We start from the raw sequence: 27,114 nt of genomic DNA, 5'->3' as shown, positions 1-27,114 counted from the left end.
GTGGGTGGTGACTGGTGGACCGTGGAACGTTTTTCCCCTTTCCTTCGGAGGAGAACAGATCCGGTTGAAGGTAGGTTGGATTTTTTTGACTTTTGCCCTTGCAATACGGATGAGATCGTGGCCGTAAGGGGTATGGTGAGGTGGGATGAGATGTGCGCGGGGGTGGAGGGGTGTGTGCGTTCGTTCGTCCGCGTCTGTGGTCTACCTTAGCAGAGATGGAAAAGATAACCAATGTCTGCTTTTCGAACTTGTGTGCTTGTGTCTCGGACCTTGGAAGGGAGGTTGGGGAAAATCGCGATGAGTTTGTTTCCCTCGCGGAAAAAGCCACACCGCTAGAATTGCAATCACGACCACGATGAGCTTACGCGGTATTGATTGACGGTGAGATTGGAGTCTGGAGAGGAAAGGAGATGAGCCCATGCCGGGAAGCTCAGTTCCGGCCGTTAGTGTCCGCCCCAAGAGACCCAAAAGGGGACCCAAAAGGCGCGCTTTCTTCGGGACTATGTAAGGTAGGTACTCCGTAGGCCCGCCATTGATCAGCCGGGTTGCGCGCATAAGTTGAGTTTATTCTGTTTATCTGAGGGACATTGGGGATGTGTCTGGGTCTATAGTTCTCTATGCAGCCCAGGGTATCACGAACTATTCCAAGATTCACATACTATCAAGACCTGCGGTTGGCGGGTTACATTAAACACCGTTGAGATGGATGGTCAACATGCTGCGCTTTTTCCGAGGTGGCAGGGTGATGGCGGGCCTTGTCACGCGCAGTCTGCAGCGCTGCTCGGTAAAACCCGCGCTAGTCCGGATCAAGTGGGTCCCGGTTCCAACGTTCTGAGAGGACCCTGATGCCTCCCATAACGGAAAGTGCCTTACCTAATAGTATACGTACTGCTCGGTTCGGGAACGGAGGCAGTTCTCTCCTTTGCTACCAGTACGTATTCTTTAGCTGCAATGACGCCGGCGGCGATGTGAAACTCGGATCTTCACTCAACCTTCAAGACAACCCGCACACGCCGCCGTCGCAGTCGTCCCCTTCTAACAACGGACCAGAGCCCTTCCTGTCTCCGCCGAGTCATGGGTGCCACTTTTGCGCTGTCAACCAACTTCGAACCTTTTGCAAACCAAGGAATGCCAGTGAACCGGCGTGTCAGTGGCCACCATCAAGTGTCACTTTTAGATGCTTCGTACGGATCCTCTCACTTCATCTGATCTAGAAACTCCCAGTGGCATTTGGAGAACGACGAACCCACCAAAGCACCACTACAATGTACAGAGACAATAATCCATACGCCATCGCCGATGATGGCTGAAGATGAGGCTTTTCCAGAACGGACCGCTGGCTAAATGCGTGGAACGAATCGAACGATCAAAAACTTCTACCGTTTCCAGGCTAACGATCATCCGCTGCATATGTCGCGTGGTCAACATTAGGCTGCCCCAACGTCGAGACGGCGCTCCAATCAACTCCATTCCTCCCTCGGCCGGTCCCTCGGCCTTCCGTGTCCGTGGCTGATCACGCTGGTCTTCTTGGGGACGTTGGAGACTTTGGAGCCATTCCCAGCTGCCCGGAACTCCAGCCATCCGAGCTGTGGCTGCAGCCGAGCGCCTGGCTTCTCTCCCTCCCGAACTCTCAAGGCCCGGCACTGGCCCTGTCACCGTGTCACTCTCTCTCAGAAGCAGCACTTTGTGTGTGCGCTCTCCACCCCATCCGTCCACCTTTTCATCACTCGGTTCTTCGTTTCCGAGCCATGGTCCATCCCTCGAGAATCCCTCTCGTCCAATCCAAACACACACACACCCAAAACCATGGATACGTCGCTTGCTGGCTCGACTAAACCATGAACACATCTCATCCGTGCGGGGATGCGCCATCGTCCCAGATGTCTCTTAGGTTGGATGCAGCTCCCTCCCGCCCACACCGTCGTCTATCCAATATCACACTTTCTGCAACCCGCTGCTGCTCTTATCCCAGCGGCTGGCCTCATTCCAGGCAACCTAGACATCTCGGGAGAGCCCTGTCTGTTCAAACTTCTCACTCCGGCTTCTGAACGGATCGCCGTCACATCAGCACGCCCCCACGAACTCCGCCCAGTGCCGCCGGGAACTCGAATGTCCATCACTGATCGTCGCGGCTCCCGGTCTTGGAAAAGGGCTGCGTGGTATCCGCACCGGTAAACCTTCAAAAGAAGGAAACCTCCGGATCGACCGCCAGGATCAGAGCTCAAAAAGTCACTGATGTTTCACTGGCATTTCTCCTTCCTTTTTGCAGCTCTACACCCTCGGAGCTCTTATAAGATGGTCACCATCCTCCCTTCCCTCTGGCCTTGCCCAGATCTGAAGAAGATCTCTCTTCCTTCACGCGATAATCTATCTTCTTGGCTCAACATGCCGCTCTCCAACTACCTCGTTCAAGCGTTCATCGCGGTCTTGTTGGTCATCTTTGGGATCCAGATGCAGACAACTGCCGCCCAGGCTACTCCGCTCACTTGCACCAATGTCGACCAGCCGAACCCCATCTTCAGTCAGTACCCGAATAACGCCACCGGTCTATTGAACGTCACCATGGTCATCATCCCGATCCCCATGACGACTGCGCGCCAAATCATTCCGCAGCAGTATGGCATTCTCGAGGGCGCATACAGGGCTCTCATGCCAAACTTCCCAGCCGACATGTATCCCGTTGTCGTCCAGGCTGGTCACGATCACGATATTCGTTTTCAGGACTTTGGAATTCCCGACTTTAGTGTAAGTCCTGCTTGCAGCACGTTTCCACCTGGAGAAACTTTACTAACATCGGAAAACAGAAATCTGGCTTTGAGTTCCCCTTTCTGGACCTCCTAGGCGACGGCAAATCATCGTTCCGATGGGCTCCCGAGCAACTGATTTCGGCCTCCAACCCCGCTGCCGTCACCGGCTCCCAAGCGTACGGCACCGAAGTCCACGCCGCCACCTTTACCCCCGAATGCAATGCATACTCGGCTACCGCTGGAGGCGGCACTTCATTCAACGGTACCGCCGGTGACAAGTACATGTCCCTCGAGATGAAGAAGTCATCATGCGGTGGCAAGGCCCCGCCTTACACGCTGGCCATGTTCGATACCATCATCAACCAGCCCATCTTCGCCAACGGCTCGACCTGCGATCAGCAGATCCGCCTCTTCAACACCTCCGTCACCACCGGAGCCTTTGAGCCTGTTCCCGTACGCGGGACGCTCAAGTCGAATCTTGGACCGTTCCAAACCGATGCTTCCTTCTCCGACGTGGCTGGCTTTCAGGCCGCTACGCCCTTTATCGAAAATAACTATCTTCCTTGCGAAATGTTTAGAGGATATAACCCTGTTAAGACTACTTGATACCCCCTTTCTCCATTGTGGAGGGAGAACTTTTTTTTTTCTTTTACAACTTAATTTCTATTTACCCCCTTTTTTCGGCGGTGGTTTTTGGCCTTTGGCTTCGGCTGGAGCCGATGGGAGGAGACTTTTACGATCTGAATGACGGCATGACGTACATAGTAGTATCGGATGGATGTGAGAAGAAGACTAATAGAGTCTCTTACCCTTTGTGTCAATATACATAGCGTGAGCCGCATGGCACCACGATATCTGAACACCTTGTTTCCCTGAGATTTGTTGATGTAGACGGATGAAAGATGTAATTGGTTTGGAACCCCCCTTCTCAGCGTTGCAAAACCGAAACCGAGATCATTGCTCTCCAGCGAGACGAATGGGGTAGGTAGCAACCAGCGTCTCTGGATGCGATTGCATCCGGCGTTGAGCGTTGTACTCTGCCACCCACCGCTTTTCGGTATCCCCTCCGAATTACGGCTGCGCTGAGAGTTTTGGTTGCCGATGGAGGGAGAATGTTGACTGTTTTCGGCTTGCAGCTATTAAAGACACTCCCGGCAGATGCCTCCCCAATTGCCTGTCACGGACGCTTCCGTATGTGTCCACTTTCCTCCAGCCTCCGTCCCCGGGTGATATTCTCCACTTTTAGGAGAGTCGTGGCAGGATCAAGGCTGAGGCGTCCCGCGTTAGCTATATGGCTGATATGGAAGTCATGAATGATGGCGACAACCTAGTAGCCAGGCCAAATGAGGAGGAAACAAAAGTATATTTTGGGTTTGTCCAGCCTGCAAGTAAGTAACGAGACGGGCAGCGATGTTTATTGCAGCGCGGGAAGTCTGGTGAGAAATTTGACATTGTCGCCGGATTTGCTCTGGAGTCGAACTCAAGACGTGTATTATGGTTGATGCAAAGAACTTGATGAAGCGATCTGGGGCAGAAGGGCGTTATGGCACGTAGATTCTCCAACCTGTGAATGATCGGCCTTCTCCGCGATAGCAGAACTCACCAGAAAGCGCGGAGACCGGACAGTGAGGATGGGGGGTTACATCTGCTTTTGATTCACTTGTAAGGACGGGGAGTGAAGTAGGTAGACACTGCACAATGTTGTTCTCGTTGCAGATATTCGTGCCGTTTGACATCACAAACTCACAGCGATGACTTGTTTTCTTCGACTTTGACTCTTCGCGATGGGTGAAGAATGCAGTGCAGACCGCGTTCCAGACTTGTGGGTTGCATATTACAGCCCATAGCCTGGTTTGGCCCTTTACGAATTCTCGCTGCTTACATTTGACTCTTTTTTGGAGAGTGTGTCACGCCTTTAAACTGTCTTGAGCCTCTTAAGATGGGTCGAAATCGCAGTGCAATTCGAATTATTGCAATGCCTGCATGAGCTACATGTAACAAGTCACAATCGCAGTAAGTGCCAAAAGGGGAGACAAGATTCGCACGGAATATTGACCTTGCGTTGAATGGCAAGGCTACGTAGGTTCACTTGGGATGGGTTAGAATCGCAGTGAAGATTTGCCTCCCAAGTGTGGGTCCTTGGCGGACTCGAGATGCGAAATGCAGCAAGGAAGTTGAAGAACCAGCTTCAAAGGCATTCAATCTACGCCTTACTATATCCCTCTGACTGAGCTGTTTTGATCTTCTGGAGTTATCGAATGCCGGTGCGCGAATCTAAAGGGACATGGCTAAGCAGAGTGTCGCTTCCGCTTGCGTCTCGACATGATGTGCGGCTTGGCAACAAGCTTGATCATACTCGGTGTAGATCACCTCCGGGAAGCACTACGAATTTACAACATTACAAACTTAGATAAGCTAAACCAAATCTCACACAAGCAGCTGTCACTTAAACCATTGCTTTCTTAAACATGAGATAGGTTCATGCAACAATGAGGTATCGGGGCGGGAAGACGGAAAGTAGACGCAGAAGAAGAGGCTGATTCAAGCGGCTGAGAGAATCCATTAATGAATTGGGTTTACATTGTATCACTCACCACAGAGAATGCAATACAGCAGCAGAAAGCGAAGCAACTTTCGTCCTACCTACAAGCAAAGAAAAAGGCCAGAGAACCATGGGGAGGGATAAGACGGCAACTAGAGACGAAGGATCGACGAATGGCGCGCCTCAGAATGTGACTTTGGACGGAATTCAAAACACGACTGGAAACACTGCAGGGCCTCCGTCCGGGGAGGGGGACTAAAATAATGTGTGAACTACGGGGGCCGCCTGGCGGCTTTAGGATCGCTGAAACAGGCGTTGTCCTGCTTAGTCACACGCTATTCTCACTATTACTGACTCTGTTGTGCTGAAAAAGAAGCACTAACAATTAACAATTAGGACTGGAAAGAGATTCTGGGGCTTGACGGCTTGTTGGGGGGAACATCGACGACCCCTGTCCTGAAACTTCAGCCTCAGACTCTGGTGGTATCTGGACATGAGACGATGGGGAACCGAAAACAGGACGGCGTAACGAACCGAGGGCGGTTATTGTAGACGAGGATGAAGGAGAAACAGGGGAAATGGATGGGGGCAAGATTGAACAAAAGAACGATATGGCCCGCATGGAAGAGCCTTCGCACCTCTCTGTGGTTTTGCCTCCTCTTCTTACGTCTTCTTCTCTCCTTGGCGCTGGCGCATTGTCTATAGTATCCAGTGCTTCTTTTGCAGGACTTCAGTCTTCCTAATTCGATTCGATAATTCTCTCTTTCATTGACTTGCTTGCCGCCGGTTGATCCGCTTTGCCTATTTCACTACACATAAAAAAGACACTCATTCGAGAAAACAAAGACAACTCGCCCAAGATGGACATGTCGGACGCAAAGTACGCCAACATCAAGTTCGAGGACCACGATGACCGGAGCAGCACCGAGGTCGAGGAGTCGCTTCTTGGCACCGACGACAAGGCGTGCCGCCGCTGCATGGCCAAGGACTACCACGACCAGCCGGCGAGGAGGAAGAACAGGTGCCTGGCGATGCTCAACTCGTCGCGGTGGTTTGTCGATACGATATTGCTGGTTGTGATCCTGGGCCTGCTGGTGAGGGAGCAGATGCAGAAGCCGCCGGTGAATACGTGGGACTTTGGTGGGGACTTGACTGGTGTTAGCGGGCATTGTGAGTTTATTTCTTTTCGTCGCGAAGATAGTGAGACGACGAGAATGAGAAAATCCGGGTTGCTGACTTGATGAATGTGTAGTCTCCCAGCAGATCAAGACGTTCACGCCGGATTACGAGGGCAAGTATGCGCCCAACGACACGTCAAAATTCTTCACGGATGAGACGTTGAACAACTGGAACGAGTTGATGCCTTGTAAGTAACCCAGTCTTTACAACAATAAGAGGGTTGCAATTCGCTGACACGAACACAACAGATGGCATGGGCTTCCAGTGGGTGAATGACACGCACAAGTACCACGACCTGCCGACCCCCATCGTCTGGCCCGAGAAGACCGTCTTCACCACCTCCATCACCCACCAGCTGCACTGCTTGGTACGCTCTCTCATTTAGACCTACCCTCTTCTTGTAAATGCTTACTAACATTCCATCCAGTTCGCTGTCGTCCAGACTTACTCTGGTATCAAGTCCGGCCACGAGATTCCCGACGACCACCACTGGCACATGATTCACTGCTTCTCCTACCTTAGACAGACCATCATGTGCAGCGCCGATATGGCTCTTGAGGGTCTCGAGACGACCTTCCCGGATCACAATGGTGGTTCCGACGGTTGGGACTCGAAGCATGGTAAGTCACCGCACATCATGATTGAGATCAAGCAGAGCAGTCGAAAGCTAACGATACGCTCCAGTGTGCAAGGATTACAACCAGGTCAAGAACTACTTGGAGAGCGTCAGGGCGTACGACGACAGAGAGATCTTTTAAAAAGCAGAACAATTAGCACCAGCATCATAGGCATTTCATTTCAAAAACCTACACGTTTTTCACTCAAACTGGATTTTATCAAGCATACCAAAACATGAAGTGAAGTTTCTCATATGCCCATTCACAGACTCTCGCACTGAACTAGGTAGCCTCCTCATATTCGATACGATGAACGGTTCTCCCTAAAACCTCCTTCACAGCTGGCTGTAGGTTGGGGAGCTTGCTCCAAGGTTGCCGCATAAACTGCGAAACATGGGATTCCTCCAGCACCTCAGCCGGCGTCATCAGTTCCCACTCCGGCAGCTCAACCTCGGGCAGCGGCACACAGATACCGCATCCACCGGACCCCCAGCGACAATAGCAGTCATTCCCATCCACGCGGCCGGGGTCACCGTACCCTTCCCACACCTCCCGGTCCATCATCCGGCCCGTCCAGACCTGCCGCTCAAACTCGCGACTGGAACGCCAGACCTGCGCCCACTTCACGTCGTCCATGCGGAAGACGTTGTTGATATTGGTCGAAAAGAATGACATCTGCCAGTGTAGGTCATTCCAGACTTTGGCTGGGAGGCGGTCGTCATCCCACTTCCACTTCCACCAGCCGCCTTGTGACTCCGGGTGTGAGGGCAACCGCCATCCGACGCAGTCGTTCTCGATGAACTCGTACGTATTGGACACGCAGGCCATGGAGGCGGCGCGGACGGACATCTCGGGGAGTAGACGGGGGCGCGGTCCCAGGACCGGGTTGCCGTCTCTGTCGTACACGACGTTGGGGTTACTGCACCAGGCACGCATCTCGCCAGACAGAAACGACGGACACCTCGAGGCCCTGACGCGGGCGACGGCCCAGTACGCCGACTTGAGGAAGCGGGCCTGCGTGTGCGACTCCATAGCCAAGAACTCCCCCATGAACGATAAAGGCAGGCTGCACATGACGGTCAAGAACCGTGACATTGCATGCATGGGCTGCGCTTCTGCCGCAGGCTTCCGCTTCGAGGGATCCTCCCTCTCACGCTTGTTCCGCGGTGCGAAGCGGATGCGTTCAGAACGATATATCGTGGCATGCCACGCGTCGAACTCGGCGCGCGCGAGGGGCGCGGGGAGGCACTCATCCATCTGCCTACCTAGGTCAGCGCGGTCATCGAGAAGCTGCGCACGGAGGGTAAAGAAGTCGTTTGAGTGCGGAATGTCCCACGCGGGGAGGAATGATTGGCGAAGATCGTAGGGGTTCCATTCCCACTGGAGGCCGACGGCGTCGCCGTTCCAGACGGTCTCTTGGTGCCTCTTCCTACACGCCGCTTCGGCGCGGCGGACCTCATCCGTCTCGAGGTACTGTTCGATGGTATCGCTAAAGGCTTGGAGGAGATGGCTCACGGGGATGGCGTACTCATTCAGCGTGGCTTTGAAGGCGCAAATGACCTCGACGAACTCGTCCTTGCTGTCCCAGCGCTTGAAGATTTCCTCGGCGCGCGCGAGACGGGCTTCGTAGGTTTCGCCCGCGGGGCCGCGGACCACGCCTTCCACCATCGTATCGTTGCGTGATTGCCATTCTGCGCCGCGGGGGTAAAAGGGCTGTTGGTAGTACGCTCGCCGGATGAACTCGAGACGGAAGAAGGCGCGCTGGAGCTTTGCGCGGTTCGTCTTGGTCATCAGGACGCCCTCCAATACGGGCCCTCGTTCCTCGTCGTGGGCCGTGTGCCGTTCAAAGGCGTAGGTCAGGTTGTTGGGGTTTTCGGTGCCGTCATCCCTGCACAGGGCGGAGAATTTGGGCTTGAGCGTCGTGATGTCGGGGCCCCATCGCTCGTCGGGGAGTTCGTCGGGGCGGCGGTCCTGCCAGCTTTCTTCCCACTCTTCAAAGGAGGCGTAGACCTTTTGAGCCTGTGAGACCCTGTCTAGGAGCTGGTCCATGATCTTGACGAGCTGGCAGAGGCCGGCCAGGTCCCATTGTCCGCGTTGTGTACATGGAGACTTACTCATTTGGGGGCCGGCGCTTGCGAATGCTCGAAGATAATAGGAGATGGTCAGTCTGGCTCTGCCAGAGATAGATCCTACAACACCTTCCGGGGGCGGAGGCCAGTCCGCCACGGTGCCGTTGGCGTAGTCTTCGTCAAAGGCGCTTCTGGCCGTCTTGCCCGGATGTTTCAGGCGGCGATCGACGCAGCAGATGGCATCGGACCAGGCTTCTGGGGCAATGTGTTTCCGAAGAATCTGTACCATGTTGTCTTTGAAGACCTTGCGGAGTGTAGGGTTCTCTTCGCAGAGGTCCTCGACATCTTGTATAGACTTTTGCGCTAGCAGCTCTTCGAGTAGGACTTCGACATTTGTCGGAGGGAGTGGCGGTAGCGGCCGAGGGAATTGTGGCAGAGTGTCCCAGAGGGGGATCGCGTGGTTAGAGACGGCGTTCCTGAACGGTCCGAATAAGATGTCTGCTGGCCTTTGGAAGAAGGAGTGTCTTTGGACCTGGAGCTCACTGGGTGTTTCCTCCGCAGGGCGGCCTTCCTCGATAGGATGATCGTAATTGATAGGCTGGTCCTCCTCGGCGGAATGATGTTCGTCGATGGAGTGGTTCTCACTGGATGACTGATCTTCACTGCCGGTGTACTCACTAAAGGAGTTGTGCTCGTCATGAGAGTGATCTTCGCTTGAGCTATCCATGATGATTCTTTTACAGTTCAGTGTCTACTTTTTGATTCTGATAGGTATTGCTACAGAGTAAGACACGTTGGATTCGACGTTGACTGAAGATATAGCCGGTAGCCTGATTGGATGCCAACACAAGGCATTGTCGACACCGATTCCTGTCCTTGTATTTTTTGTTTGCGTGTCTTTGTCTGGAAAGTCCTCAGTGGTCAAAGAGAGATTGTTCTATTGCACCCATGCCTCAGAAAGAAGAACGATGCCCAAGTGGCCGCGCGGACCAAGTGTTTTGTTGGCATGCTGTTGGTATAAGACGTGCAACGCATCACTGTCAGAACAATGCCTTGTTCAATCAGCATGAAACTTGAGTCTTGTCGGGACTCAACCTCTAGCTCTGTCTGGGATCATTGCTCATGATGAAAAGACTCTTTCTCACAAAGGCAGTCGAGCATGGTGACGCTCAGCCTTTGTCTGGTCTAGGTATGGCCCGAAACTTGCCCAAAGAAGGCTCATTTCGTGACCCTCGGGGATGAGACGTCACTTGGACGGAACGATGAAAGTCCTTCATCTTGATGTTTTTGGCCTCATTGACTACAAAGTATGAGACATATCGTTGCTAGAAGAAATGATCCCCTGTAATCAAAATCAAAATGATCTCTATTATGTATTAAGTTAAAGTAGTGTTTCTAATTTTTTTTTCTTTTTGCTTTGATGAAGAACCACACTTGGCTTCACCTATGTCAGAGCCAAGTGCAGAGTGAATTGCATCCACTCCTTACTCCCAAGTAATGTCATCCAACGACTCATCAAAGACGTCGTAGTTGACATCATCCTGGTAAGCAAGCAGCTCATCAGAAGGCAACAACAAGTCTCCATCGGCGTCAAAGAGTGTGTCATCGAACTCGACGTCGAGCGGGTCGCTGTCGTAAGCGTCCGAGACATCGTCGCCGTAGTCGGCCCACTGGCCGAGCTCACGGTTGGTAATGCCGAGGAAGAGGAGGTAGCACTCGTCAACCTCACCGTTGGTGACGGTGTAGGTGAGGTCCGGGGACTTGAGCATCTCGAGGCCGGCATCGACGTCTTCGCCGACGAGATAGATCTTGGCCGTCTGGTCGCCCTTGTAGGTGCAGACGGCGGGGAAGAAGATGTTGTCTTCGGGGTCGATGGCGGCAAGGATGCTGGCGGTGCTGTCATTGTCGTCGTAGTAGAAGGGGGTGAGTGCGCTAGTGTACGCGTTAGAACTTGAAGGATTAAAACTCCCGACTCAAGGAAACTTACACATAGACTGAGGTTCCGGGGAGATTGGCCTCATCTCCGGAGCGGAGACGGCTGACGCCGAGCTTGTCCATGGTGTTGTTGTAGTAGTGCAGCACCTCGCCAGTCGGCGTGGAGAGAGCGGCCTCTCCGTAGCCGGCCCAGAGGGTGTTGCAGGTGACGTAGTAGGGGAGCTCGTTCTGGGTCGTGTTCTTCTGGAGGTAGACGTTGCCGTCGCTGCAGGCGGCGAGAACGTAGCTGTTGTCGCTCTCGAGGGCGAGGGTGCTGAACCAGTATCCGTCAAAGGCCGCCTCATCGAGGTCGTAGGGAATGGCGGCGAGGTTGGTGCCGTTGAAGCCGAGGTACTCAATCTCCTCGACGACGTACTTGGTCAGGTCGGCAAGCTGGGTCGAGTCGGTGGTGGAGTTCGTGGGGACGGAGACGTTATTCGCGTCGCGACGGTACTCATATCTGTTGTAGGGAGTGGAAGGCAGGGAGCGCTTGTCATCGTGGAGGCCAAGCTTGCCCTTGCTTGTACCATCCGTCTTGTTGCTGTTCAATTGTTAGCATGGTACTTGCTCTAGGTATCTCAAGGATTATGATGAACATCTTCACTTACCCAATGCAGTACGACGCAATGATGTAGTCCTTGGTCTCATGGACGGGCCAGTCCTTGTCGAGGAGCCCGAAGCCCTTGAATTTGCCCGTGACATCATTGCGAACACTGAGTGTAGTGCTGATGCCACTGCAGTTGTTGAGTGGCTTCAGTCCAGCCTCAATACCGTCGGTGCCGTTATTCCACTTGGCTTGGACAGCAATGGCTGCAGCGGCCTTGATGGATGGCATGGTCTCGATACCAATGGAGCCCTTGCACCTGGTGCATCCGCTGAAGGTGGTGACGCCAAATTCGAGGCCGACGGGGATGCCGAACTGGGCGGCGATCTCAACCTGGCCCTCGGCCTCGAAGCTGGGCTTAAACTCGGGCTTAAAGCCAATGGACTTGGACCCGCCCTTCTTCCAGTCGTAGACAAACTTCGCTTTGGCGATGCTGACGTCGGCGCGAGCAACGGCGGTGCCGGTCATGTTGAGACTGAACTTGACCTCGGTACCGATGGAAAGCATGGGGCCGACAGTGACGAAGCCGAGGGTGAAGGGCGAGAGGGGGATGTCGTACAGGTTGTTGCGGAACTTGTGCTCCTGGTAGTACTGAGCGTAGATACCGATGCCGAGACCGACAGAGATATCGATGTCGCTCTCGATGTAGCCATCGGTGATACCCTTGATGTTCTCGATGGTGATGTTGCCCTTCGTCTTGAGGGATCCGGAGAGACCGCACTTGACACAGTAGAGGTTGATGAAGTTACCCTTGGTGACCGTAGTCTGCTTCTTGGATCCCTTGGGACGCAGGTCCTTGGGCGAGGGAATGGTGCCAAACGACTTGAGCAGGAGAGCGTCGTCACCCCAAGGGGTCTTGACGGCCTTGGCCTCGCTGTCCTTGTCCTTATCCTGCTTCTTAGGCTTGCACGCGTTCTTGAGCTTCTCCTTCTTGTCCTTGTCGTTCTCGGCCTCCTTGCACTCCTTGGCAGGCCAGGGGAGGAGCAGCTTGTCAAAGTCCTTCTCGAAGCGGTTGGGCTTGCCCGTGAGGATGTTGCCACCAACCTCGACAACGGTCTTAGCGACCTCGACGACCTTGGCGCCAACCTTGACAACCTTTTCGCCCGTCTTGACGACGTTGTTCTTGGCGGCCTTGGCTCCGGTCTCGATCTTGTTGCCGAGGTTGACGACGCCGCTCTTAATCGCCGGGCCGATCTTCTTGAAGCCGTTACCGATGTCCTGGAAAACGGTAATACGTCTGGCGAGGGCCGAGTCGGTCAGCTCGCCATCGATGTCAACCTCGGAAAGGGTCTCGTTGAAGCTGAAGACATCAGACTCGAAGTAGCCGAGCTCTGTGTCGAGGTCATCGTCGAAGTAGGGTCCCAAGCACGCCGTTGGGAGACCGTACTTCTCATCCACGGGAGCTACACAAGCAGCCGTCATGGTAGGAGCAACGGAGTACGCCGGAGTCACGTCAGTCTCAGTTGCGGTGGGTTCAGCGGTAGCTGCAGGGTTGCCGTAGTTGACGTTCTGGCTGCCATAGTTTCCCCACACAACATTGATATCCTTGGTGACATCACCAATGTCCTTAGCCTGTCCTGCAGCAGTGGCGGAGAGGGAGTTGCGGTCAAAGGTAACAGAGTTGGCCTGGAAGTAGCATCTCTGGCCCAGATCGTAGTCACCGCACTCAGGCGTGTAAGTGACGAAGATGATGTTGTCTGCCTTCCAGTTGGACGCGCTGTGGTCAAAAGCATTCTTGTCACCAAAGGTCATGACCAAGTTGCCTTGGCCCGAGAGCTTGACGTCGGTGACGAGACCAGAGTGGTCGAGAACGATGGACGGAGCAGTCCACTTGGGGGTAGCAACAGCATAGATGCCACCTCCATTCGAGCCGGCATCTTGCGCGTAGTGGATCGGAGCACCAGCGCCGCTAGGCTGAGGAGTGAGGTTGTTGACATCGTTGAGATCGTGGTTGTCTGGGATGGCAGGCTTCAAAGTCGCGATGGGGCCGAGCTTCGAGGTCGGAAACTCGTACTCCGTGCTGGAGGAAGCGGCCGTTGCGGCAACAACATCACCAGAGGCAGATGCCGTGCCGGTGGCCAACGTGAGTGTGCGGGTTGAGTTGGCCGGAGGGTGGAAAGTCACACCGGTGCTGAGGGGCACAGACACAGATGCAGTCCGGGTAAGGGAGTTGCCAGACTGGCCCGAGACAAAAGTCTCGTTCCTTCGGTTGAGATAATTGCGCTGGCCTGGGTGTGCGAGGGCACCGGATAACCCAAGCAGGGGAAGGGTAAGAGACCACTTCATGATGAAACGAGTGTGAGGGATGATTTAGATCAAAAGTCTGTAGTGATGAAAATAATCCTGAAAGAGGAACGAGTGTGGTCAGCTAGGTATAGCTGGTGATAATCCAAAGTGATAAGAGACAGAAACAGAAGCAACTCAAGCCATGAAAGAGTGAATGGCAGAGAGGAGTAGGTTGAAGGACAAGAGTCGAACCCGGAAGCTGAGGACGACGATCTCTGGATTATATGGCAATTCGCCTTTCACGAAGAATTCCCATCCTTCGACCTGCCGAAATTTCGAGTCAGACTTGCCTTGGTAAAAGACCATCGTCTAACACCGCGATAAGTCGACGTTGACAGCCGCATCGGGGGACCATCTCGTTTGGGTCTAAGCGAGGACTCTAAGTTCCAGGCGAGGCTCAATCGAACGACAAGAGACACCATCTCATGCAGTAGTCAGGGGGTAGTTCTTCAGTGATTCAGGAAAGGGTATCGTCTTTCGCTATTGCCGCGAGCACTAGTCCCCTTACTTCGTTAGCGGCCGGAACCTAACCAAATAGTCGGTACTGTGGCTCAACATCGCGTGGGTTGTCAAAGGCGCCGGCCGATCAGACCGACGTTTGGTTGGTCGCACAACGACATGTGGCGGCCAAGCCTCTCAGCCGCAAACCCCCTGAGTAACGATTTTGCGCACGCCACGAACGGTGGCCGCAGCAAATAGTTCGCAAAGATGTTGGCTTTCTCTGTCAAGCCTGCCCGTCAAGGTTCAAGGAGAATCAGTGCGGCACGGCAACCGGGGACTTTGAAATGTCCTAGCTTGTGCGGTCAACGAGTGTCATCTCGATCCATCAGGTTGGTAATCGAGTGGGACGAGCAGTCTAAGCTTCAATGGATTAAGGTAAGAAGCCACGTGGGGTCGCCGAATGTCTGGCGTCGGATTCTCAGTGCTGCAACAAAAATTGGCTTGCCGAGTAACCATTTCGGGCGCTTCAAGCATATCCTCATAGTAGTAGAATATGAGAAGCACGCGCGGCAAGTCAATGTCGGATGAATAATTCAGGCGCCTCTTGCCCGATGACTTGGAGAATTTCTCTGATGCTGTTTAGCATTCATGTTCTGTGAGGTTGTGTGGACTCTGCTGATTGACTTGGTCACAGTGCTCAAGCCATCGAAGACAAGAGTCGGAAGACATAAAGACTTCAACGAGACGGGTGGGCTTGTCGATCGAACCAGACACTCAACTACTTGCGTGGACTGTTCGCATTTCCTGTTGATTACTCTCTCTCCTTCATCTATCAAAATCGCTGCTGGGACCAGTGCGGCCGTGCGTTCAAGTCGGCCAAGCCTGGCTGGACTGATGCAACAACTGCATTAGAATCAAGTTCATTCTAAAGGGAAAGAGAAAACAGAAAGTCTGGCTCCATCAGTTGGATTTCTCTTGGTTCCCGTGTCAATACCAATCAATTTGCGCAATGTTGATGCTATTTCCAGCTTTTTCTGCTGAAATTGAGTTGCTGCCTGCGTGAAATGGGACCAGGATTGGAATCCTGCAAGTGCTGGGACGGCGATCGCTTACCCAACTATTGCAGTGCTGGTTCAGCGCTCCCGGAAATAAGCTTCTCTTCCGAAGAGGCCCGGTAAGCAACTAACATGAAGCGGCCATGTGCGGACGCTGGCCTCAAATGTTTACTGACACTACCTGTACATGTGCTGATCTATGTTCGTCGTTTTCGCTACAACGGTCTCAATTGAAGGCTTTCAAATCAGATTTTTCAAATATGAATAGCATCGAAGTGTCTTACACGTATAGACAGTGGCGTCATAGTACGATGTCCACTCCCGTCCAGAAAGTGGTGGCGCTGTGCCGCATACCAAAGTCCCAAAACGCACGCCACCATGGCTGAATGATACTGGACCTAGCAAGCTGGCAGCAAATTTCGGACTCTGGGACGTGGTAGAGGTCATGCAGGGCAGCAACACAGCGGCGGAGTGGTTGAAACCTCAAGATCGACAACTTCCCTTGGTGCTCGACGACTCAACGTGAGAACGCCATTAGCGCGGCGGGTCTAACTTCATGTTCCCTGGCATCAACACTACGCGCTTGACCAGGAATGTCTCTTCTGCAGCCAGACAACTCCTGTGGCAGTGTTAGAAGCAGCCGAAATGACATCAATCATGCTGACAGCGAAGCAGGCTGGCGGCCGACCTCAATCCCTGTCACACTCCATCAGGCTGCACTGCGTGGTGCAGGCTGACCGGATGTGAGATCTCTGATAAACCCAATGACGCCGCATTTGTAGAATTTCAATTATAGAACGAGCTATCCAGTGCTTCTTGACCATCTGTACGCAATGCCTTGAGCACTGGACCAAGTCACGACCGCATATGTCGCTCTAGAAAGCATACGAAAGCCGACAACCATGGACTCGCCAAAAGAGAACGGAGAAGATGCCTTATCAACATCAACGAGATCATTCGCCCCGCTGCTTGTTGAAGACAGAAATTCACTCAAGGAAGCCACGCAATTCAAGTTGACCAAGTTTCGGCAGCGGTTGTGGGATAGGAGGCAATGGAAGAAGGCGTCGCTGACTACATGGGAAGATTTTCGCCAGCGACTATGGGATCGCAGGCAGTGGAGAGAGGCCTTCGTTTCTGCGTTTAGAGACATTCGAGCTGTCCACTGGTACGCGGTCCTAGCATGGATATTGGCTCTGACGTGGATCGGAGGACTCTGCACCGTGCTGGCGTTCATCAGCAACGCAGAGCTATATGGCGACTCGGCCTGTAAACCGGACGGCAGTTTCGACGTGGAGATGAACCAGTATAACCTTTGGTCTTCCTCTGGATTCTTTCAGATCACCCTGGCATGGGGCAGATTTTCCTTTGCGGATGCCAAAGTCATTGACGTCGCTTGGGATGTGGTAAGATGACGGATAACTCAAAACGCATGTGCCTTTTGTTCGTCGACTGACCAGCCACTCGCAGATCTTCGGTCGAGGAGGGCAGGCTCTGCTGACCTGGATCACTTGGAGAGTTTTTGCCGACTACGCGACGACCTCAATACAAGTCAAGCCAGTGACGTACGACTTTTTCCGCAACATATTCCTCCAGGACCAACCAAACTTTTGGTCAACGTGGCACATGATACGAGACTTTGCTCATTCACGAGGGCTCAGATCCAAACTAATGATGGTTATCATGGTCTTGGCCACCGTCTTCATTCTATGCTTCCCTATCCTGGGCAGTGCAATGACGGGCTACGTAGCGAACAATGACGCATATGTTCAGGGTTCCAACGGCATGTTGATACCCTTTGATGGTTTCGAGGTCGTTGGATATGTAATCCACGATGGCTGGAGGATCGGTATGGAGGGCAACACCACCCTCACTTTCCCTGGTCGTGAGTGCTTTTCACAGGGGACCTTCCCGTGAACGCTGAGCCAGCGCTGACTTTAGACAAGACTCTAGTTCCAACACTTACAGTAGCGCAAGCTCATGGGCACGCCTTCTCGGTTGCATAGAGGATGATGAGAGCTACTCTGACTACTCTACTACTTGGTGGAACTTTGACGAGTCTACGCCAAAAACCCAGAGATGTTCGTTGCATCGAAACGTTTCAAACTGTACGTATAGTTGTCTCACAGTAATAAACGAAGTGTCGACGATCCGCAGGACCTTGCGATGCTAATATGTTCCCTTTTGGCAGATGTACAAGAGTACGGATTCTACGGGTTGAAAAACGAGAAGACCACTTGGATGAACGAGACTATGCCAGCTCCGGCCCTCAACATATCGGCTTCCGGTCTTCCTTCATACAGGAACCTGCTGTACGGTTGGAACTGGACAGATCCTCGCACGGGCTTGATGCCCTTCCAAGACGAAAAGAACTTGACCTACACTGCCGGGAACGAGACCTACTCCAAGGAATACATGAAGGCGTACGGGAGTTGCCAGCCAATGAGCGATCACGGACTCGGCGCCGATGCCGGGCGAGAGAGCTACCAATGGGGCTTCTCCTATCTGCAACTTTACATTCTCGTCCTCTTGCTCGTGCTGTGGACGTTGAGTCTTGCTTACATGTGGTTAAAGGCGCGATTGACGATGAGGATGCGTCGGCGGTACGACGTGCCGAGGGGCTATAAGGGCGTCTTGGAGCTGTCGGGGGCCATACGCAAGGAGCTGCAGGAGACCGACCCGGACGAGCTCTCTCATGACCAGCTCTCGGAAGAAATCAACAAAAGCCTAAAGGGCGGAAGAATTCAGTTAGAGTTGGCAGACTCGCCTGCGACATATGGCATCTGGAGGGCGATTTGGATATGGTCCAAGGAGGAAAAGTGGTGGGTAGGTCCCGTCTTGTTGATGTTGGCGCCATCGGTGCCGCTCATGGTCACTAACAATTCGTTTGGATGGTGGCTGTTGGTGCCGATGAGCTCTCTCTTGCTTGCTTTGGTGGTAGGCCGGTCAGAGAAAAGCAGGATCGTCATCGCTCTCGTGGGTTTTATTATCGGAACGATCACGTTCCTAGGAGTTTGGTATGGAACTGAGAGTTACAGATGCGGCAGCATATATGACTGTTATTATTATCGTTGAATAGATACCCCGTGGAGTTGAATGCAATCTGATTAGATATTGCTGGTCCAACTCTTGCGCGACGTCGTCGACTACCACAGCCTCTGTGATGTGGAAGAGATGATCCAACGGAGTGACTGCGCCATATGGACCCCTTTATCATCCTCAGACACATAAAGGAGGCAGGATCGATCATCAAAGCCCACAAATGTCACAGAATCACGACGATCCGCTCACAAACTCCAATCAGAAACTCATTCTGTACATTTGCATAGGTAACCAGGGCCATGTGTTTCATGCCTCAAGAAGTGAATTATCATTACTCATCTATCCTCAAATACGCTAAACAGGAGAAATATGTGGATTAACCCTCGTGCTGTTCGCACGTGTGCTCGTCGGTGAGACGGCCTCGCTGAATCCCGACAACTGTTTCTTCAGTGTCGCTGGACTCGGCACCCAGTCGCTCAAGCCGGTGTCCTTTCGTTTGATGGGAGGTGGATTTGTTGGTGGGATGACGATCTGGGGGTGTGGAGGCTGCTGAAGTTCTTGAGGAGACTGTGTAAGTTGAGAGTGCGGCGACGTGTCTGCAAGCTCGTAACTCTCGCCTGGCTCATCGAATTGCTGATAATACGCGGCGCTCTCGCCTTGGATAGAGTTCTGCCGGGGCCACTCCGACTTGTATGCCGGCGCGGGTTCCGCTAGTTCGGCTCGTTGTTGTTGGTGGCCTACGGCGTGGCCGAGGTCGCCTTCGAGTTCCATATGGCCATCGGGATTCGCGTGGTTAACATTGTGATAGCCGGCGAAATTGGTTGTAGAGGACTTGGAGTCTGGGGCGTCGCGCTTCTCCGATCGCGGGATGGAGCGAGACGCGCCCGCAAACTGCCCGTTTTGCTTGGGTTTGCGATTCTTCAACCAGAACCACATTGCGACAAAGAAGATTAGGGCGGCACCGATGGCTACCGGCACGCCTACTTTGACGCCCAGGGCGGCTTTGTTACCGCCGCTCGAGGATGAGGTGCCGTTACATGATGATGTGATGTGGTCTGGTAGAGTGCCGTTGGCTACTTGCGGGCTTAGCCAGAATTTACCCGCGTCATAGTCGACGTGGAGGTAGTTCTGCGACAGGAAGACGCCTCCGAGGATGGGAATGTTGTCACCCAGATCGCTCATACCTGAGGCAACCGAGGTGCTGATCCTGCTGTTGTTGAGCACAGCATATCTACCACGGGCATCCGTGCCGCGTACATGGCTGACCAGTTCGTAATGAGGGATGACGCTTGTATAGCCGTTGGATAGCTTGATGGTCAGGGAGCCGAGGAGGGACTCACGGTCCTTGGGGAAGTCGGATTCTCCAAAGGCCATGCCGTCAGTCGCGGTGTGGTTACCGAGGCTCTGGAGCTTGGCAAACATGTTCTGCGTGAGGGTGAAGCTGTTCTGCACTGTATCAATACAGGCAGCCACCTTGACGCCCGGGTCGAAGAGAGAGTGATCGCCGTCAGTATTGGTAAGGACGATGTCGGACACGAGAACCTGGAGAGGGCACGGGACCGGGGCGTTGGCTCCCCACATGCTGAACTCTGCAACCTGGGACTCGTTGTAGCGTGCTTCGTTGTAGCCGCCGATGACTAGCTGGCCGTCGCGAGGGTGAAGCTCTGATGTTGAGCCGTAGTCCAGGCTGAAGCTTGTCGTGGGGGCCAAGTCGTTCCTTACGAAGCTGTCGAGGGTGGACGAGTTCGGACCAAATGCGATGGCGCTTTTGTTCATGGAGTCATAATCGGCCCATACCTCGAAGGGATACCCATAGGCTACGGCTGGAGCATCGGTGAAGTTTGCGACATCGTATCCATGGAGTACCGTCGTTTCACCATCTTCAGGCTGAGCGTCGATTGTTCTAGAGGGGAGTCAGTTATGTATCTCGAACAACTCGGTTAGGTAGATACCATACGTTACGTTCCAGTCCTTGATGTTGACGACTTGGCTGAATGTGCCTCCTGTGGTGTCGTATACACTGCCCGAGGCTCCTTGGCAGCCGACGAATGCGTATGTTGAGTTGTCCGGGCAGTCCAGACTATTTCTAACTCGCGTGTTGTTTAAGATGGTGGACATGCGCATGCCTTGAACCTGGCCACCAAGCGTGAGCTTGAGGCCTCGATTGGCACCGATGCCATTGGGAAAGGTAACGTTCTGGAGAGAAAGTATGTAAGTCAACAAGAGCTACAGTCGCACACGGCAACACACACACACAGACACTCGAAACACACATAGACACACACCCAAAGGAAGTAAAACGTGATGAAAAGTGAATGAATGACTCGTGAAGTTGTTCCTTACTTTTATGGGTAATACTAATGGGTCAGTAGAACTTGAACAAGAATCGTCCGCGAGCGCGGAGTGAGAAAGGACGCTGGCCAGCAGGAGCGCCGCCCAAGGCGACGAGGTCAACATCACGAAAGTTCGCGATATAGGATGCTGCTGAATCGAAGCATGACGGGCAGATGAGCGGGCTCGATTCAGGAAGGGGGTTCAACGATGGACCGCATTGTGGTTTTGACGGGCAGGACGAGCCCCCTTTTGAAAGCTCTTGTCTGCCCACCTGCCATCACCCCGGGCACGTTGCAATATCGAGATAGTTGACACCCTGGAGTCGTGCCAGGTTACCTAGCCGGAAGTGGCAGACGAAACCCACCCGTGAAGTCCCTGGTTATTAGAAGGGGCTCATGATGTTCCACTTTTGCCAACTCTATCCCCGCTCCAGCCCGCGTTGGGGCGGTTGCGAGATGCTTCGGAATGCACTCCGTAGACACTATTCTGATGTTGACTCACACCAAATTTCGACTACACTAATTGATGAACATATCCCCCAAGCAAAGTCTAAACAACTAGAGGCCATGACCATATACCGCAACTAAAGATCTTATCTCGACCAGAAAAGTTCAGACGACTGAAACGTAGTTGCGTGGCCGATTCTCGCTGTTGAAGGGGTACACTAGTCATGAACCATGTTCGAAGCCTCCACGACGCCTGCACTCTGGATTTCTTGGCGCACGAGCCCCATGGTAAGATTAAGGTCGTATTTTGGAGCGTTCGGGACAAGCCAGGAAGCATGCCTGGCGTGCCTGGCAAGGCGTGGGAGCCGTCGTTGTACGTAGCAGTGGTGGTGCCGTCGTGGTGGTCTCTCCAGCGATAGCTCATTCCCGCGATCCGGCGCCTCCAGCGAATCGCTCTCCCCGAACCGCAGACCTGGACAACCCTGACAGGATCTACGCCAGCCGCCCTCGCAAATGCCGCGCGATCAGCGTGGCTTCCAGCAGGAAAGATAGATGAGTATCGTCTCACTTATGTTGAGTCCAGCTGGTTCAACCCCGGGAAATGAATGTTCATAGGGCTACAACTCTCCGGGGCGAGAGTCTGTTGTTTATGGATTCATGTTCGGTAGGAAAATTCCAAGACACCGCGTATCGTAAGCGAAACCTGCGTAGACGCAGAAAGAGACTGAAAGGAGGAGAGACGGCCCATCAACTGAGAGTGATACAGGGATATGCTTTGCCTCGCATTCGGGATCCCCTTGCCTCATGGCATGTGGGAGGCTGTTGTTCCGCATTCCGTGCTCCGGAACAGACCTCGTCCTGATCCTCGCGCTCGTCAGTGTCAATTGTCGGGAAGAGAAATCCACTGAGCCAAAAGACTGGAAGAGGGAAGTCAAACAATTTGGACTTTGTTAGGCGCGAGTTGCCAATTTGCCACTGCCAACTTTGGACGACAAGCGCCTGGACCGTCGTGCTAGCAAGGATTGATGGTGGTTCTCCCCCTCGGCCCCCGGATCGTTCCATAGAGGTGAAGAAGATACTAGCAGCGAATAACCATGACGAGATTACGTTTGCAATGGGAAGAAATCATCAATCGCATTGTCCGAGCGTTGGCAGTTGAGCACGTGGTCATGGCTTGAGCCTTGAGGAGTTATGCTGCCAAACATATCGCTGAATTCATCGGGCAAAACGGACCGTAAGCAGCGTTCAAGGGACGAGATCGAAGGATATCAGTGCCGGTCCACTTTTCTACAAAGTTCAGAAGCAAGCTGAATTTTTCAGACTAAAGATCAGGCTGACCTCGAAACAACAACATAAGTACTCAAGTAAGCATCAATGCAAAGAATTCGTGTATGTGCAATAAACCAGACTGTTGACTTTCGCTCTTCTTTCGACAGACCCATATGTCCATCCAGTAATTTGGTACGTAACAAGCTTGGTCCATAGTCTATCTCCTCTGTGTGGAAACGCTGGGGAAGGACATGGAACAAAGATGCGCGTGGTCGGTCTGAAGGCCCATTGTTTGCCAGCTTGGTAGCAAAATCATTTCGGGTTTCCAACTTTTCGGCTTCAAGTTGCAGGCCATCGCAGAAAACTGTCTCGTAATGAATAGCTTGGGTGTGATTTTGCCCCGTCAGGTTCGTTCTTGGCCAGTGCTGAGTGCCAGGAGCAACCCTTCGAGGTTTACAAGGTGCAACCAACCCATCGACGGAGCTCCGCACGCGACTGAGCTTGACCCCGCGCTGCGAGTTGCATGAGACATTCTTAGCATTACTCAAGTAAGGGAATAACCAAGTTTGAGTCGGCTTTCACAATTATAGCTCGCAGCCTTGAGCTGTGCTACAGAATTGACGATGCACGGCTTCTCCCTGCATACATACACCCCAAATTTTCTCACCTCGCCAACCATTGGCCTCCGATCAACGGAGGTCGCTCCGGCTCAATGGTCTAGTGGTATGATTCGCCCTTCGGGTTCTGTACCAACCCTTGCGCAAAGCGTGAATGGGCGAGGTCTCGGGTTCGAATCCCGATTGAGCCCTTGCTGTTTCTTTTGTTGATTTTTGCACTATCATCACACAAACTGTTTGATGGTCGTTCAGTTGAAATAAAACAATTGAGTTCTGTGGTTGGAGTCGCCAGGCTCAAATCTCCGCATATAATTGGAGATATAGATAGATCTTATCCAATCAGCTGCTGGGACGAATGTGGTAGCTTGAAGCTTCAAGCCCCTCATCAACCACCGCAACCCACCTGGCCTTCCTGACATCCCGCTTGATGTCCATTTTTCGATGTCATTATGGCATCAAGCTGTGTAACGCCGTCATCGAGCCCAAAAGCATTGTGTAACGAGTGCTTGGGCATCGTTTTTGATGACGCCGAGGGAGATGTTCGTGATGCTGCGCACTGGGAGAGAAAGGATAGCTACCCAAATCTTCCACTTTTCCGTAACTCGGCTGCAGCGGGTTGTTCTTTCTGCGAATATCTTTGCTTTGTACTCGATGAGAAGCTCCCAAAACCGCTTCAAAATGCATTGCAAGAGTCTACGACAAAAGATGTGGTAGCTAAGCTATCCTCGCCTGCTTACGTGATGCGTTCCGACATCATCGACGTCACACGCGATTGGATGCCCGATGATTACGGTATCGAACAAGACGGGATTTACTGGCTTGATTTCAGGTTTGAGTCTGAGGCTTGGCGTAAAGGACCGTGGTCCGAGGGGTGGAAAGTGCGGGCTATTGCGTATCAAGGAGAAGATGGTATGTGTCTCTTAGCCTTAGCCGTCTTAATGACTTCTTGCGAGGCCACAAGAACAATGGCATTCTGCTAACATTACGAAAATCGAAAGAAGACGTTGCAAGTGCCCTCGGTATTGAGTTGAAACTCCCCATCACGAATGCTCTCGCTCCGTCTTGCATGAAACGCCTCAAGGAGTGGGTTTGGGGCTGCGCGAGCAACCATCCGGAATGTTGCTCTCCAGGGCCAAGAAGCCTCCCGACTCGGCTGATTAAAGTGGGAAAGATGAGCGACGGAATAGCTCGCTTGGTCATGAGTGACAAACTCCCTCCAACGACATCGTACATTGCTCTGAGCTACTGCTGGGGCCCTCCATCCGCCAGTAAATCACAGCTCATCACCACAGCGGCCACTCTGGCAGACCGCCAGACGAAGATCCCACTTCCCGAGATGCCGGATACAATCAGAGATGCAGTCGTATTTGCGCGTCATATGGGGATCAAGTACATCTGGATCGATGCTCTATGCATTATCCAAGACGACGCCGAAGACTGGGCCAGGGAGGCCGCGCTCATGTTCGCTGTATATCGGCATGCTACCCTCACACTGGTAGCAGCCGCAGGCGATACCTCTCACTCGGGTTTCCTTAAAAGAAGTAGTCCCGGGCCGTCGGTCCTCGTCCCGTTTAAGTCTAAAAAGGGACAGGGTAGGGTGTCGGGCACGTACGTCCTGTCAGCTCTCAACGAACACCGGACTTGGGATGCCGACTATCCAAGCCACATGCATACCCGAGCATGGGCTACGCGGGCTTGGACATACCAAGAAGATCTCATGTCTACTCGAGTATTGTACTTTGACAATCATACGTCTTACTTTCGTTGTCAAACGGAACGACGTCTCGAACATAGCAGCAAGGTATACGACAACGTCCAAAGCTGGCATCATCTGCTCTCACCAGCGCCTGAAGATATACCTTACGATGAGGTGAAAGAGAGAAGGGAAAGCCTCTATGAGAGATGGAAAGATCTAATAATTGAGTATACCAGACGAAAGCTGACGGTTTCCAATGACAAGTTTTCAGCTTTGTCTGGATTAGCCCGTACTTTCAGCTCAGCGCTTGAAGACGAATATGTAGCTGGACTTTGGAAAAATGATTTGGTACGTGGAATGCTTTGGAACACTGTCATGCAGCCTTCGAAACCGAAAGCGTGGAGGGCGCCATCCTGGAGCTGGGCATCTAGTGACGCAGAAATCGCATGGGATTTGCGATTCTCACTACCGCTCATTCAGAAGTGCAGTATTGAGAATATCCACATCGAAACCGCAGGCTCAGATCCGTTTGGAAGACTTGAGAGCGCTTGGATCGAGCTCTGCGCTGTCTGTGTTCCAGTGGTTTTGCGACCGGTACAGCAGGCCGAGAGTGATCAGGACACATACCTTGCAGAGGTCCTCTTCTATGAAGGTGGGAAGATCATGGCCCACGGATCTCTTGATGCTGTAGCACCCTCGGGGTTAAGGAATGATGGTACTTTCAAGCTGGCTGATTTTGGACAAGCTGATGAGATTGCCGACGTATCTGCGGTCGTTCTCGCGTCGCGCTGCGTCATCTTTGGTCTAGATAGGAGCTCAGGCGAGAGAAAGTTTTCATCACCATCATTCCCAACTGGGCTTTTGGTGAAGAGCAGTCCAGAGCAAGGAGAGAATGTTTCATCACTCCCAATCTACAAACGACTCGGGACCTTCAGAACGGAGACAGAGGAGCAGACGGAAGCGTGGCTGACGCTAACTCAGTCTCGCCTGAAACTGATATGAATCCTCGTAGGGGTGCTATAATGAGATTCTAATCATTGCGCTTTCTTACAATTCATAAGACACCACAGAGGAGAAGACAAAGTGTCAAGATCAACTATTGAAGTTAGTCCCCAGCGATAGGAGATATGATATGACCCATATTGAAGGCATGCCAGGCGGGAATGTTCAGTATTCATGAACAACTTAGCCCCTTTGATGACCTTTACCAGGGGCTCAAACCAACTATCAGCTAGCTTTTCGTCGCCTCTGCCGTTGGGATGTACACCATCTCGCGTCATCCCCTTGACATCAAAGTCCTTATGGCAGTCAACAACAGTAATACGGCTTTTCTCATTTGATTTACTGCTCGCCCAATTTGGTATGACTTTGTTGAAATCCTCAATGCCTCGCATACAGTTCGTACAGCCGGCTGGGTCTAGGGGTGTTACCTGAGCAATCTGAAGAGGATATTCAGACGTTAGAGTCATGTCTGGTGGTCATGTTGCCCAAAGAAAGCTCGCGAGGGAATACGCACCAATATCTTCATGCTTTCTTGGCTAGCCCGCATTTGGTCAACCAGCTTATCCATTGCGCCAAGAATCTCCTCGGGCTTCTTCGTACTCCACACGTCGTTTGAGCCGAGGTGCATCATGACAATATCGGGTTTCGTATCCCCAAGCCAACGCTCTAGTCTACTCTCCCGAGCAAGGTCTGTCGCAAGAAGGCCACCGTGGCCCTCATTATCTCCGTCGTAGTCGAAACCACATCCCTGCGGTGGCAAAGTTCCGACAAAATCGATATTCTTGATATTGTTATCCTGAAGCTTCTTCCACAGTAGAGCTCTCCAGCAGCCCTAATTCATCGCGATTCGTCAACATCTTACTTTTCAAAGAAACACGCAAGCGGGGCCAGAGAAACATAGAGCCACAGAGCAGAAAACTTACTGGGCTGCCAGTGATCGAGTCTCCGAGGGGCATGATCTTAACCTTTTCTTCAGCTGAGGCAGTCCATATCGAGGAGAAACAGACTAGCATCAAAATAGATCGGCCAAGAAACATCATGACTCGATAGCTGGTAATTGAAGAGGCAACTCATGGGCCGAGACTAGGCACTAATGCTGTTTATTTCCTGATGCAAATGGCGAGTTTAGAGCGCTTGCAGCCCTCTACTTATTCTTCGATCTAGTACAATCAATTGCACTTTCGACGGGATCCTACA

The 27,114-nt window shown here is 52.7% G+C and overlaps 11 protein-coding genes across 11 annotated transcripts; 7 read left to right on the top strand and 4 right to left on the bottom strand.

The window, feature by feature from the left end:
* Window positions 1-715: 715 nt before the first annotated feature.
* Window positions 716-972, top strand: CPAR01_08110 (uncharacterized protein; the record flags this gene model as incomplete). Its single annotated transcript, XM_060492379.1, has 2 exons — window positions 716-810; window positions 897-972. The coding sequence occupies 2 exons, from the start codon at window positions 716-718 to the stop codon at window positions 970-972; spliced, it is 171 nt and encodes a 56-aa protein (XP_060348749.1).
* A 1,323-nt stretch (window positions 973-2,295) lies between these two features.
* CPAR01_08109 (uncharacterized protein) lies at window positions 2,296-3,353 on the top strand (the record flags this gene model as incomplete). Its single annotated transcript, XM_060492378.1, has 2 exons — window positions 2,296-2,745; window positions 2,805-3,353. 2 exons carry the CDS (start codon window positions 2,296-2,298, stop codon window positions 3,351-3,353), a joined length of 999 nt encoding a protein of 332 aa, XP_060348748.1.
* Window positions 3,354-5,312: 1,959 nt separating this feature from the next.
* On the top strand, window positions 5,313-5,483 carry CPAR01_08108 (uncharacterized protein; the record flags this gene model as incomplete). Its single annotated transcript, XM_060492377.1, has 1 exon — window positions 5,313-5,483. The coding sequence occupies one exon, from the start codon at window positions 5,313-5,315 to the stop codon at window positions 5,481-5,483; it is 171 nt and encodes a 56-aa protein (XP_060348747.1).
* Window positions 5,484-6,149: 666 nt separating this feature from the next.
* On the top strand, window positions 6,150-7,226 carry CPAR01_08107 (uncharacterized protein; the record flags this gene model as incomplete). The annotated part of the gene is made up of 5 exons (XM_060492376.1): window positions 6,150-6,459; window positions 6,542-6,655; window positions 6,717-6,835; window positions 6,896-7,088; window positions 7,153-7,226. The coding sequence occupies 5 exons, from the start codon at window positions 6,150-6,152 to the stop codon at window positions 7,224-7,226; spliced, it is 810 nt and encodes a 269-aa protein (XP_060348746.1).
* Window positions 7,227-7,367: 141 nt separating this feature from the next.
* CPAR01_08106 (uncharacterized protein) lies at window positions 7,368-9,881 on the bottom strand (the record flags this gene model as incomplete). The annotated part of the gene is made up of 1 exon (XM_060492375.1): window positions 7,368-9,881. One exon carries the CDS (start codon window positions 9,879-9,881, stop codon window positions 7,368-7,370), a length of 2,514 nt encoding a protein of 837 aa, XP_060348745.1.
* Window positions 9,882-9,992: 111 nt separating this feature from the next.
* On the top strand, window positions 9,993-10,175 carry CPAR01_08105 (uncharacterized protein; the record flags this gene model as incomplete). The annotated part of the gene is made up of 1 exon (XM_060492374.1): window positions 9,993-10,175. One exon carries the CDS (start codon window positions 9,993-9,995, stop codon window positions 10,173-10,175), a length of 183 nt encoding a protein of 60 aa, XP_060348744.1.
* Window positions 10,176-10,638: 463 nt separating this feature from the next.
* On the bottom strand, window positions 10,639-14,018 carry CPAR01_08104 (uncharacterized protein; the record flags this gene model as incomplete). Its single annotated transcript, XM_060492373.1, has 3 exons — window positions 10,639-11,086; window positions 11,142-11,669; window positions 11,737-14,018. The coding sequence occupies 3 exons, from the start codon at window positions 14,016-14,018 to the stop codon at window positions 10,639-10,641; spliced, it is 3,258 nt and encodes a 1,085-aa protein (XP_060348743.1).
* A 2,398-nt stretch (window positions 14,019-16,416) lies between these two features.
* On the top strand, window positions 16,417-18,586 carry CPAR01_08103 (uncharacterized protein; the record flags this gene model as incomplete). The annotated part of the gene is made up of 4 exons (XM_060492372.1): window positions 16,417-16,917; window positions 16,982-17,396; window positions 17,458-17,619; window positions 17,703-18,586. 4 exons carry the CDS (start codon window positions 16,417-16,419, stop codon window positions 18,584-18,586), a joined length of 1,962 nt encoding a protein of 653 aa, XP_060348742.1.
* Window positions 18,587-18,907: 321 nt separating this feature from the next.
* Window positions 18,908-20,828, bottom strand: CPAR01_08102 (uncharacterized protein; the record flags this gene model as incomplete). The annotated part of the gene is made up of 3 exons (XM_060492371.1): window positions 18,908-20,456; window positions 20,511-20,749; window positions 20,808-20,828. 3 exons carry the CDS (start codon window positions 20,826-20,828, stop codon window positions 18,908-18,910), a joined length of 1,809 nt encoding a protein of 602 aa, XP_060348741.1.
* A 2,840-nt stretch (window positions 20,829-23,668) lies between these two features.
* Window positions 23,669-25,917, top strand: CPAR01_08101 (HET domain-containing protein; the record flags this gene model as incomplete). Its single annotated transcript, XM_060492370.1, has 2 exons — window positions 23,669-24,128; window positions 24,218-25,917. 2 exons carry the CDS (start codon window positions 23,669-23,671, stop codon window positions 25,915-25,917), a joined length of 2,160 nt encoding a protein of 719 aa, XP_060348740.1.
* Window positions 25,918-26,380: 463 nt separating this feature from the next.
* CPAR01_08100 (cellulose-binding protein) lies at window positions 26,381-26,873 on the bottom strand (the record flags this gene model as incomplete). The annotated part of the gene is made up of 2 exons (XM_060492369.1): window positions 26,381-26,749; window positions 26,841-26,873. 2 exons carry the CDS (start codon window positions 26,871-26,873, stop codon window positions 26,381-26,383), a joined length of 402 nt encoding a protein of 133 aa, XP_060348739.1.
* Between the last annotated feature and the right edge of the window lie 241 nt (window positions 26,874-27,114).

Source organism: Colletotrichum paranaense, assembly GCF_030867605.1.
Source record: "Colletotrichum paranaense strain IMI 384185 chromosome Unknown Scaffold_6.1, whole genome shotgun sequence".
Taxonomy (NCBI): Eukaryota; Fungi; Ascomycota; class Sordariomycetes; order Glomerellales; family Glomerellaceae; genus Colletotrichum; species Colletotrichum paranaense.
The sequence above is the reverse complement of the archived record's forward strand: the minus strand, read 5'-3'. Positions and strand labels throughout refer to the sequence as shown.